This window comes from Schistocerca serialis, chromosome 4 (genome assembly GCF_023864345.2).
Source record: "Schistocerca serialis cubense isolate TAMUIC-IGC-003099 chromosome 4, iqSchSeri2.2, whole genome shotgun sequence".
In the NCBI taxonomy this organism is placed as follows: domain Eukaryota; kingdom Metazoa; phylum Arthropoda; class Insecta; order Orthoptera; family Acrididae; genus Schistocerca; species Schistocerca serialis.
Window position 1 is genome coordinate 633,894,931 of NC_064641.1, and position 13,274 is coordinate 633,908,204.

General features: G+C 41.3%; 1 protein-coding gene across 1 annotated transcript in view; it reads right to left on the reverse strand.

Moving 5' to 3' along the window:
- LOC126475470 (trimethylguanosine synthase) overlaps positions 1-13,274 on the reverse strand; it is a 76,406-nt gene that overhangs the window by 4,671 nt on the left and 58,461 nt on the right. Inside the window, exon 8 of the mRNA XM_050103357.1 lies at positions 6,133-6,434. Coding sequence (XP_049959314.1) covers positions 6,133-6,434 — 302 coding nt within the window. The remainder of the gene's footprint in view (positions 1-6,132; positions 6,435-13,274) is intronic.

Genomic DNA, 13,274 nt, shown 5'->3' on the forward strand with positions numbered 1-13,274 from the left:
ATGCTGGCATACGCTTTATACCCATCAAAATGTTGATTCCCAGGAAAGTTCGTATTTCATTGTCAGTTGTTGGAGTGAAAGACTTGCCAGATTGCGTCGCATATAAATTTGTTTGGAAAACGATTAGCTCAACTAGCTCTTTTGGAAATATTTTTTCGAATATATCGATAGGTTCTGGATCATCAATGTCCCTAATAAAAGCACTTGGTCCTGATTCACTGTCGAACTGCATTCCTGAGGTAGCATTGAATTGTTGTCCCCAAGTTGGCGCTGTGTCAGCAGCGCGTTTTGGCGGAGTGGACTCACTTTCTTCCTCGCTCTCTGAAACTTCGCCTTCAGACGACACAATAGCCTCCGCAACAATGCTTGCTTCATAATCAGATTCGTCATCTGTGGTGTCAACAGTGGAATCCTCGTCTGATGGAATTTCACACAATAATCGTTCGATTTCTTCATCTCGTAAGCCTCTTCTTGACATTTTCATTTTCAAACAACAGCCTGAATCCAAGTAAAGAATACGTAAGCAAAACAAAATGGAGAAAGAGCTAAAATAAGTCACAACACAATTAAAAACTAAACTTTGTAGCGGAGGATTTCGAATTTTATACTAGGAAACGAAATGCAATAGAATACTGCTACATGCACGGTGGTACAAATAATATACCACCAAAATAAATTGTATATAAATAACGGAAGATTGTGCATATGAATGTATACATGGGTTCATACCGTAGCTGTGACGTCCAAGATATGGAAAAAACACAGGCGCAACAAGAAATTCGTTATAAACCACTATTCACACGCAAAAACCATGCACAACTCAGCACGCAGCTTTCACAGTTGTAATCTATGCAATTCTTGGCGGGAACTGATTCCTTATAGGCAGTGAGTGCCATCTGTCTGATAAGTAGAGAACTAGGTGAGCATATTAGAGTGGTGGTCGTGCAGTTAAACCACTGTGCAAAGAGCCAAGAAAATTTTCAAAAGGTGGTATACTATGTATACCACCGTGCTCCAAAGAGTTAACAATGTACTTGCCGAGAACTGGCTTCAGAAATGAAAATTCTTCATGCTCACGGTAGCCTAAAAGAAAGGCTTGAGCCATCGGGAAATTAAATACGCTCCATCTTGATCAGTTAAACTGCTTTCGCTGGTCACATACTTCTGACAGCAGTCTGCATTATGAATATGAGGTGCGCCGCAGAACCTTATGTTGACAATTTCAAGCAATGTTATGAATGCCTCAGTTATGGCTGCACCCAAAAATAGTAACACAGTGGTGTACAATGTGCAAAACATGCCACGCTACACAACGTACCTGAATGCAATTTCGAGTGGGTTATTTAGTGTATCTACTGCTGGATACCCAGATAAGAATTGCAGTGAAACCTGCAAGCAGAAGTATACTGAATATAAAATAGCATGGTATAATATGACAGCAGAAGAGGCACTACAATTGGAATACGGTAGCTTGTATGTAGGATGCACTACGTCCCCTCCTACAGTCTTCTGACTTTCTGCCACTGAAGAATGTTTTATCGGAGCCACCTACAAGAATCCCACTCGTCTCGCTGCCACTAGAGGAGGGTAATTCTATTCCACTTCTACATATACTGACACAGCTGACCATGGCACTGTTTGCCAGCATACCCACTCCTGCATCTGCAATACTGCCACCACGGACCTGGCTGGCTTCATGGTGCATCCTGCTCAATAGCAGCCAGCACCGGACACAGAAAGAAATGGAAAACTTGCTATTAAATCAGAAGCAGCAGTCTGAGAGCCCGAAGGCTCCCCCCCCCCCCCCCCCCCCTACAAGGTATAATCTGTTCACAAAGAAATGAACGAGGGTTCTGAATCTGCAGAAGGCGGACCGCTTATTTGTCCCAAGCAGTAAAATGGACTATCCAGGTAACGTACAATATCCTGCAGTAGTAAGTACTCTGCAATACATTAACCACAACTTTGGTGGCTGCTTCACTACACACAGAATTTTAATTTGTCTCCTGAGATCACCACTTTCAACTTCATAGATGGGTACTTCACTATACAAACTAATGGATCTCACCTTACACTGATGGCTGCACCCTTCTTTCATTGTCATTAATACATTTAGATACTTATTATTCGATGTTACATTTTTCCTTACTGTTTCTCAATTACATTTCCAGGAAAAAAAAAATTAGTACACCCTATTAGAATTTCCAATGCACTCAAGATTTATTGTTGCAACAGTGCATATGGAGTACATGAAATGACTTGATTACATTTACAGATCAATAACAGAAGCAGTTTTGCGCTACCAGGTATCAACCCATGCTGAAACACCCATATTAGTGTAGCCTCCATGAGCAGCAATGCAGGCACTGACTCTGGCATCCAGTCAGTTGTAAAGATAGCAAATAGTGTCCTGCGACACATTAGGCCACACCTGCTCGACACGGTCACATAGCTCTGAAAGAATTGTTGGTTGGAGGGTCATTTATTGTCCTGTCTTATCCAACACTTGCTCGACTGGAGACATGTCCATATACCATCTTGCATGGCACACTGAGTTTCACAGGCACTGCGTGGGTGAGCATTATCCTGTTGGGACAACCCACCATTTCCTATTGTAAGAACAGCAAAATAACGGCTCTAACAACATTCTGAATGTACCGATGCTGGTTAGCTCGCACGCACCCAGCTAATGAAGTAAAAATAATTTGGAAGGGACAACGATGCTACGAGCATAAAAAGACTGTGCATCTTTTTGCTTAATCTTATCAAGTTCACCAACTGCTGCTATTCATTCCAATGAGTGGATTCACATTAAATGTTTCATTTAGTGTGTTAGGTACCTCCTCACAGATGACATTATGCACAATAAATCTAATTGTTTCCCATCACAGAAACTGAGTGACTTGTGATGCAAAAAGAAAAATAATGAACACCCACCTTTTCAGTTCTACTGAACTACTACTCAGTCACCATTTACAAACTGATACCATATAAACCTGTACAATGAAACACCTGACCTGCGATATCTTTAACTCACTTGCAGCAATGTGGTACAATTTGTCTGGCTTGTACTAAAGGACCTGGAACATTTGCAAATGCAATAAATGTAGATTGTCTCAAAATACAAATCTGTGTAATAGATGCCATTCCATATCAATTGCATTCAAAATACTGAACTATTTTATCTCTGACAGTTTGAAATACCTTCATTTTCTGCTTATAAGCATTGAAATAGTAACTAATTTTTAGTTAATGGTATTGCGCATCCAACAAAGCCCAATTTAGAAAGAGAATGTGTATAAGAACAAATTTGCAAAATAGGAGCGCACCCATGCATGAATGAAACAATGTATCAGAGCAGTCGTAAGTTATCCTCCATTCTCAAGTCAAACAGTAGAAGGCTGAATGCTCTCCAAAATATATGCACCATATACTGGTTATGGCAATGTGGGACCTGACATTTTAAAACAAAGAAACATTTGCCTGCTGGTTAAAGTTAGCATTCTTTGAAACTGTGGACTACAAGACAGTTTTGGGTGTGAGGTGTTTTGAATTATGGTTGTGTAATATAGTGGTAGAGGTTGGATCTGAACTAACAACATGATTTACATTGTTGCCAACCATTGCTGGCAATTGCACATTACCCATTACCAAATATGTTGCGCACTCTGCTTTTCTTTGTGTAGCTTGCTATTTTTGTATTTTGAAACGAGCGAAGAGGTAAGCCTGTTCATAACAAAGTTCGAGTACAGCTCTCATGACATCAAAAGAGATAGACAATTCATGTGTCAACTGTGCTTTTGCAAAAACTAAGAACATGAGTAAAAACTGGCTGACCTGCACAAGGGAGTTGGGGCATTTTCCACCTGTGCTGCTTCAAAACTATCAGACGCTAAAGGTACTTGTTTGCTTGTTTGTTTGTTTATGTTTGTGGTTGCCCACTGCATTGTACAGCCCATACAGTGGGTGGTTTGAGAAGTCTTGTAAAAAAGCAAGAAAAATTTTTGTTTCTTAAACAACTCATTTTACTTCTCAACATAGTATCCTGTGAGGGATACACACTTGGTTCAGAGATCTTCCAGCTTTTTCATCCCATCAGGAAAATCGGTTCAGTCAAACTCTGCAAAATACTTACAACCGTAATTGTCACTTCCCCATTTGATGAAAATTTCTTCCCAGAAAGCAAAAAGTTTCAAATTAGGGAACAGGAAGAAGTCGCTTGGGGGCTAACTCTGGTGAACAGGGTGGATGAGAGACCAGTTTATGTACTTTCACCATTGTTATCACTGATGTATGGGATGGTGCATCATCACTGTGAAAGAGCACTTTGTGTGTCAACCTTGGACTTTTTTTTTAGCCAATGCAAGGTTTAGACTATCAACAGTGAGGTGTAATAGGATCTGGTGATGGTTCTACCATTTTCCAAGTAATCTATGAATATTATTCCTTGGGACCCCCCCCCCACAAAAAAGGGGGTAAGAGAGAAGAAGAAGTCACCTTGTCAGCTTACAGAATACTCTTTGTCTTCGGTGCACTTTTACCAGCTACTGTCCATTGTTTTGACTGCTGTTTCGACTCTGGTGTGTAATGATGGACCCAAGGCGGAAAATAATAATAATAGTAATAATCTTGTGGACTGTGATTAATCATCGCCAGAAGTTGTGCTGAGATGTTGTGTCGGGTACACTTTTGGTCGACTGTGAGCAATTGCAGCACCCATCTTGCACACAGCTTCTTCAGAGACAATTCTCCATGCCGGATATTATGCACCCACTTAGTTCAGATGCCTAGTCTCAGAAATTCCGTGAATTTTTATTCAGCAGTCTTGCATTACCATATCATGGATTTTGTCAATGGTTTCCTTTGTGACGAACTCAACTGGACGGCTGGAGCGCATTTCATTTTTGGTGCTTGCCTGACCATATTTACATTCATTAATTCAAAAGTAAATTGTCTTCAATTATGGCTCAGAGTCCATGTGAATGTCACCCACTTCTGTTTTAATTTGTGCAGCAGTCCAACCCTTCAAATTAAAATATTTAACAACAGCACAAACCTCTGTTTTCTCTATTTTCAACTGCAGTTGGCACACTGACCAATTCAGACAGCCGTCAACAATGAATTAAATGTACATTGCTGAAATTCTCTATAGAATACTTGAATTATCAAACTTGCCAACCATGAACACACACCAAAAATTTTCAATTCTTTCATGTAAATTTACCAGACTTATCAAACCACTCTCTTATTGCACCCACCCGAAGTCTCCCTATAATGTGGAAGTAGAGTTATGGAAGTAGAGTTACTTTGGGTTCTACTTCCACTGTAAATAGCTTGTTAGTTCTATCTGCAGCATTGTCAAGTGCGGGTCATACAGCCCTTCAAAGGACTCTGCAATAAGAAAATCAGGGCGACAGATTTGAAATCGGTGTTCTGCTGATTCTGTAATTATTGAACTGGATGGAACACAAAGAATGTTGGGAAATACCTTAAATAAAGGATGTACTCCCTTCAAAAGTGAGAAAATGCTGCTGCTTCTCAACAGAAACAACCACTTGCTGAAAGCTTACATATAGCCAATAGAAGTTAACAAGCAAAGATCATTTTGGAAAAAACTAAGTTCTTGCAGTAGCAAATATTCCACTCAAAAAGCTCTCATAGAGAATAAAAACTATTTATTCTCTTTTATCATAATTTTGTCTCTAATGACTGTTTTTATTTCTCTTTTCTTTTATTTTTGTTTCTTTTTCAATGAATTTTGTCCTCAGGCACATAGGTTGGGAAATTTTTAAATTTGTAATCAACTATTTATGAAAAATTTACTTCTTTTTGCCAAAAAACAGTCAAGTCTCTACTATAGCAGATAACATTCGTGCGAGGTTTTGAATATTGTCCATTTATGTATCTTATTTTCTGTATGTAATACTAGTACTATCAAAATTATACCTTCCGGAAACTGGTTCAGAGGATGTGTGTTTTAAACTATGCAGCAAGCTTAATGTGCATGTCTGTCAGTCTGCACGATACGGCTAAATAATTCCTATGGTATGCTTAACCTATGACTATCATAATTCATTCAAGACTCATTTGACGTTCACATTAATTGTAAGCAGAACACAAAAAAGTAGTTACCTGGTCTGTGTTTACATTCCGTGGGACGTAATAAGCAATGTTTTCAGTTATAGCCTTTGAAATTTCAAACAAATGACTACCACCAACTGGAGGCATGATGTGGTCAATATCAAAAACATCAACGTCAAGATATTTAGGACCACCCCATGGTGGACTAAGGAACACCACATCAATGTCTCTCAGAGATGGAGCTAAATTGAGGTAGTCACCAACTAAGAACTCTATGCGATCTGCCACACCATAAATTCCAGCATTGTGCTTTGCTATAGCCACTTTCTCTGGATCAATGTCAATTGCAATCACTGCCAAAGAAAACAAGTTTATGCTTTAGTAACATTACAACAATGATTATTAACACCACTTGGGTGTGATATATTAGCAGACATTAACATGGTCTTACAAATTGTGTCAATTGAAATTGAATTTAGTAAGTCAGCACTGAAAAACACTAACATTAATTATTTACAGATGAATGGAATGATTAGTAGAAGCTGACTTAGTGGATAACCAGATGGGTTTCCCAAGAAATGAAGGAACATGCAAAGAAAGAGGCATCCTTTCACTTATCTTAGGAGACAAACACTTATTTACAGCATTTGTAGGTATAGGAAAAGTTTAAACAACATTGCCTAGAATAAATTCTTTGAAGCTCTGGTGTGATCAGAAACAGAAAACAGGGAGCAAAAGACTAAAAACCAGACAGCAAGTATAAGTGTCTAAGAACATGAACGGGACAGAGTCAGTGAGAAGGTAGTGAAACATTGAGCAGTCAGTAAAGAAAATGATTGTGAAATTTGGGAATTAATCTTCAGGTAGAAGAAATAAAAACTTTGAGCTGTACCAAAGACATTTTAAGTCTGACAGAGACGGCAATGGGCTTGGAAGATCAGCTGAAAAGGAATGGATAGTGTCTTAAAAAGATGATATAAGATGAACATCAACAGAAGCAATAACGGAGTGTATTCAACTAAAATCAAGACAATACTTATGGAATTAGATTATGAAATTAGACACAAAGTATCAGGTGATAATGGCAGACGCAGGAATTAACTAAAAAAAAAAAAATTCTGAAAAAGTTAACTTGTTGACATTGAAGTATTTGTCTGGGATGTAGCATTATATAGAAGTGTGGGGTGATAAAACAGCACATACGAGAGGAGAATAAAAACTTCTAAATAGTGGTGATACAAAAGAATGCTGATGATTGGTTGAATAGATTGAATAATGAATGAAGAGGTACTGAATCTATTTCTGAGAAGAAATGGAGCACGGTATGAGGAGAGAGAGAGAGAGAGAGAGAGAGAGAGAGAGAGAGAGAGAGAGAGAGAGAGTCAAAGACAGGGAAAGAGAGGGGACGGGGGGGTGGAAATCTGTAAGAGGAGACCAAAGCTGGACTACAGCAACTTAGTTCAAGTTGCAGCAGTTATGCAGAGATGAAGAGGCTTGCACAGGTAAGACTAGTATGGAGAGTTGCATCAAACCCGTAACAGTACTCCACATGTAGAAAAAATACCTAAACAGGAAAGTGCCCCAGCAAAGTAAATTGTTTTAATCAATAACAATGGATAAGAAAGTCTCAACACAACATTTGATTCAATGTATTACATCCATTTTAACATTATGAGCAATGCATTATGCACCAAATTGGAAATTTATGGTAAGGTCTTATAGGACCAAATTGCTGAGGTCATTGGTCCCTAAGCCTACACACTACTTAATCTAACTTACACTATGGGCAACACACACACCCATGCCCGAGGGAGGACTCGAACCTCTGACGGGGGAGCCGCATGGACCATGACAAAGCGCTTCTGACAGCGCTGCTACCCTGTGCGGCTTTATGCACCAATTTTAGTCTACATAATATGAAGGAAGGAATATTATTGTCATTTTTATAACTAACTTAATGGAGATGGAGCAGAACTTTTGATTGAAGGAAGTTAAGTAATCATCCTGGTATTTGGCTTAAGTTATTAAGGGTAACCACAGAAAATTTTAAACTGGATGGTGATTTGAACACCGATCCAAATGAGAGTCCAGTGTCTCCTCATTGTCCCACTTTGCTCAGTATTAAAAAATTTGTTTATTAAGATTAATGCATCATGCAGCTGCATGCTTGCATTGTGCAGTGTAATACAACAGTCTGGTAAAAATTTTGTACGGTGTTATAAAATGAAAGAGAATGAGGACTAACTGTACAAAATAGTGTGTGCAAGATTGAAGGCTATCATTCTCTGTCATACTAGTAGCACATTCATGAATGATAAGTCAAGCCTTATTAACATTTAAAAGAAAAATATTAAAAATCACAGAAAAATAGCGTCCTGGCAGTAGCCATAGGAATTGACATGATGCTGTACTGTTACAGAAGGGTATACCAAGAAACTTCATTTCTGCCATTACACAAAGGAGTCCTTGATAAAATAAGTTGTGACTACATTATTGAGAAAGTATAAATCTTCCAAGGCCTCTTCTTTTCTTCCTTCTTCCTTGAAAATAAATTAACTATGAAAATTTATGAATCTATAAATATTATCTTTGTTGCTCAATTCTCTATTAAATTTCATTTTTGAACAGTCTCTGAATGTTTATGATGTTTGTTGTCTTTTGATCTAATCCAAATTCAGCAACTATTCCAAACAGAGGTTCTTGGACTATGCTGTTACTAAAAATGTTTGAAACTGACAAACTTTATGACTTTTTTGCTTGTTGTGCATTAGAAATTATTTACTCGAATCCTAAGATTCCCAGTTTGTTTCACATATGATCGCCCTTTTCTGAGTACATCACATTATTTAAAAAGTTGATCTAGCTGTAGGTCCGCTTAGTCGAGGAGAGCTTTGGACAAAACTTTGCAGGTACCTGAAAGTATTGACATTCCACAATTATTGTTTAGGCCTATCTTCATTTTTAGATAGTGGATGTACTATTACCATCTTCAAATATTCAGGAATTTTTTCAAATTGTCATATTTCACGAAAAATGTCTAATTTCCCCCCCTCCTGCATTTTTCCATAATTATCTCTTGTTTTTGTCCACTCTCAAACTTTATTTCGTCCAGAGATTTAATTATGTCCTTTAATTTCTTCATACTTGGTGGCTCTGAATCTCTATTTCACTGTGTATACATAAAACACATTTTTTGTGATATTTTTCATAGTTAAGTAATTTAGAAAGTTTTCAGCATGGATGTTACAAGTATTACTCTTGGTATGTGCAATTTCGCCATGTTTGTTTCTGAACTGAAATGACAATGGAGCATATTTGGCGGATTTATTTTTAAGGTTCTCTACTAATTTATTGAATATTTCTATTGCTTGTATTTTTCGTATTCACTTTCTGAATTTTGTGGATCTGATTATTCTGTTTCCTCTATGAAATTTTCTTTCCTTTGAAGTCTTCTACATAATCTGTGTGTTCTGGAGCTTTCATTTTCAATTTTCTGTTTTTTTTTTTTCTTTCTTTCTTTCTTTCTTCGTATGAATCAGATCTATGAAAAATTTTGTAGTAGTGATCAAATGTAAGTCTAGACATCTGAGGATTTCGAGTTTCGTAGCTTCCGTTTTATTAATGTGAGAGATCATTATGTGATCCAACTGATATTCACCTAACAAAGGACTGTGAGAACCATTTCTTAGTTTTGCAGAGCATTTCCACAAAGAAAAAAAGGAAGGAAGATTATAGCCTGAATAACATTACTTGATGGTTGACACTTTCCAAACTGGAGCTGATTTCCTCCAATCAGAGTGCTCAACATGACACTTGAACCATTTGTCACTGCCAAACTCCTACAACAATTGGTCACTTCACTTCCAATTTCTTATCTGGCTTTCTTTCTTGATGTGTTTGGATCTCAAATCTTGGGTGAAGTATCCATGCTAGCAGAACAGAAATGTGGAAAACACAAGTCCGAAAACCATTTACTGGTCTCACCAAAACGAAATAAACATACAATCTCAACTGTGGATCATCACCGATATACAATAACAAATAATAATAGAAAAGACCCGACTCTTGACGGGAAGAGATCACCATCAAACAATTCTACAATGTCGAGATGTTCGCTGATTATACCAAGTCCATCTGCAAGAGATCGGCCAGCTAGAAGAGGTGCCTGGCCTTGGTGTAGCTCTCTAGACATCCAAGCGGTGCATTAAACTGCCCTTTGCCGTCAATGTGCCTTCTTACAAAGCCCATTTGGCGGATGTATCCACCGGAACTATTTGCGATCACGTGTCTGGCGTATCAAAATAGTTCCTGGGCTAGCTGCAACCTCTGGTGAAGCTGATCTGTAGGCTCCGCGAACGGGTAGTGGTCCCTGGCGGCTGTTAATGGAGACCTGGTGTGCTGTTGTGTTGTGGCTGCTGGTAAATATTTGTGTTGGCAACACAGATGATAAGGTTTTCCTGGTGAATATATGCCCTGTCATGAAGGCATCCTGTGTTGATTGGATGTGAAGTGGAATGCCAATGCCGTAGGCGCTACAATGTCAGAAGTGGGCGGCCACACCAGACCTAACCCCTCCACCGGCTAAGTAGAAGGTTTATCTTGATGTCGGGCCCTGGGGTCATCGGCAACAGGATACTGGGGGGATGGCCACAGGTGCAGGATCCACCTCCATGGGCATACGGACTGCTGCTGGAGGGTCTGCCTGGGGTGTGACCGGCAGAGCTGTCAGAGGTGGTGGTTGGACGGGGAGAGAAGCACCGTCATCCCTAAGGGCCGACGACCCTGGAGATGGCAGAGGAGCTGGCTGTGGACCACACTGGGGGCAAAGCTGGTTGATGTGCTTCCAGCACACCATGCCATCGGCATGGGTGACAGCCACCATACTGTGGCTGATGAGCAACGAGACCCTGGCGGGGACCCATCGAGGATGATTCTGGGTGCACGCCACAGCCCAGACCGGATCCTGCAGAGAAAAACAGGGCCTGCCGAAAGTGGAGGAGCTGGACAACAAGAAGACGGAGACAGGAGAAACAAGGGGGACCGATAAGAGCGGCTGTGAAGTTTTTAGCTGCGGATGACCCATCCTGAAAAGTGGACCAGTAGAAGGAAAGAAAGATGGTAAGTGCCTCGTCCAGGGAGTGTTGGGAACACAATTTTGACATCTGGGCTTTGAATGAACGGACAAACCATTTGACTAATCTATTAGATGCAGGATGAAAGAAAGTGGTATAAATCAACTGGATGCCCAGCATGGTGCAGGAGGAGGTAAATTCAGCAGATGTAAATTCAGGGCTGTTATCAGTCACCAATGTCTCTGGAAGGCCCTCAATGGCAAAGATGTGGGAAAGAGCTCGGATGATACGGAGGGGTGGGGGTGGGGGGGGGGGGGGGGGACGTTGTGGAGGACATGTGGGAGATGTAAGAAAACCCACTGCCTGCATCCACAAGAATATGCCAGGAGGAGCCGAGGAGTAATGGACCCATGAAATCCAAGTGCAAACATAACCGAGGAGGAGGAGGAGGAGGAGGAGGAGCTCACAGTAACAGGCATCGGAGGGGTGCATTCTGGTGCCGTTGGACATGAGGCCACCATTCAGGTGATGGCAGCATCCATCCCCCTCCAGCCGACGTGCTGGCAGGCAGTCCATTTCGTCAGGACAATCTCCCAATGACCAATGTTCAGGAACTCCATGGCCCGCTGGTGGAGGGAGGGCTGCAGCACAACCCGCCAACGATCATTATCACCCGAGATGATGAGGACCCCATCTCTGTCAGACAGGTCCTGGCAGCGATGCCAGTAGGCCTGGACCTCCTCTGCGGCAGTAGATGAATGTCTGATGGCAACCCATGCTGAACATGGTGCATTAGTGCCTGGAGGGTCGGGTCTTCTGCCATGCTACTAGTTTGGCGTCCAGTGGCAAATCAGCCACTGCCTTGGCAGGGGTGTCTTCCAGTTGGAAACAGGCAACCGGGTCAGCACTGAACTCAAGGTCATCACCCAGTGGGAGACGAGACAGAAGATCCTCGCTGACATGAAGAGCTGTGGCCCGGAAATGGATGTCGTACAAATATTCCGTGGGGAACGAGGCCCAGTGCTGGAGGCGGCAAACTGTCCTCATGGGGATGGCAGACATAGTGCTGAACAACAAGACCAGAGGCTTGTGGTTGGTGTATAATGTGAGGCAGAAGTCATAGATGATATCGTGGAATTTTTTAAACCCAAAGATGGCCAAGGCCTCCTCCTCAATTTGGCTGTAGTTACCCTGAGCCAGAGATAGCGTTTTGGACACGAAGGCTACCAGGGGCTTGACTCTGTTAATGATGAGAGACAAGACGGTCCCCACACTGTAGTCTGACACATCGGCAACCAGGGTGAGAGGCTTGATGAGGTTATAAGGGACAAGGCAAGCCGGCATCAGGAGAAAAGACTTAAGATGGCAGAACGCCCTATTACAAGCCGGTGACCAGTCCCAGTTAACATTCTTACGGAGGAGGCAGTGAAGGGGTTCCGCCAGAGCTGCGACATGTGGCATAAAATGACAGTAGTAATTGAGGTGACTTATTACTGACTTGAGCTGGGAGATGTCCATCGGGGACAGCAGCCGCTGAATAGCCTCAACATACTGGGGTGTCGGTCGAATGCCATTAGTGCTCAAAACATGGCTGACGGAGGTCACCTGAGGGAGCAAAAAAGACATTTCTCCTCATTGCAAAGCAAGCCGGCGTCCTGAAGAACATGGAAGAGGTGCCAGAGGTTCCGGGCCAAGTCTGGGGTGGAGATGCCAGCGACTAAGATGTCATCAAAGTAGTTAGACATCCCCTGTCACCAAAGTAGTTAGACATCCCCGGAATGTCTCTTGTCAATGTTTCCAAATAGCATTAGCAACCCCAAACAGGAGGCTGTTGTAACATAACAGCACAAAAGCGGTATTGATAACCAAGATCATTTTTGATGATTTGTCCAAAGGCAACTGGAGGTAGGTGTCCCACAGGTCAATTTTGGCAAACACCTTGGCACCAGCCAACCTGGGCAGTATGTCACCAACCTTGGGTATGAGTCAGGAGTCAATAACAGACTAAGCACTGACAGTAGCCTTAAAATGCCCACAAATATGAAGAGATCCATTAGACTTCTCAAGGACTATGATGGGTGTAGCCCAACGACTATGGGGGACTGGGGTCTGGATGCCCTC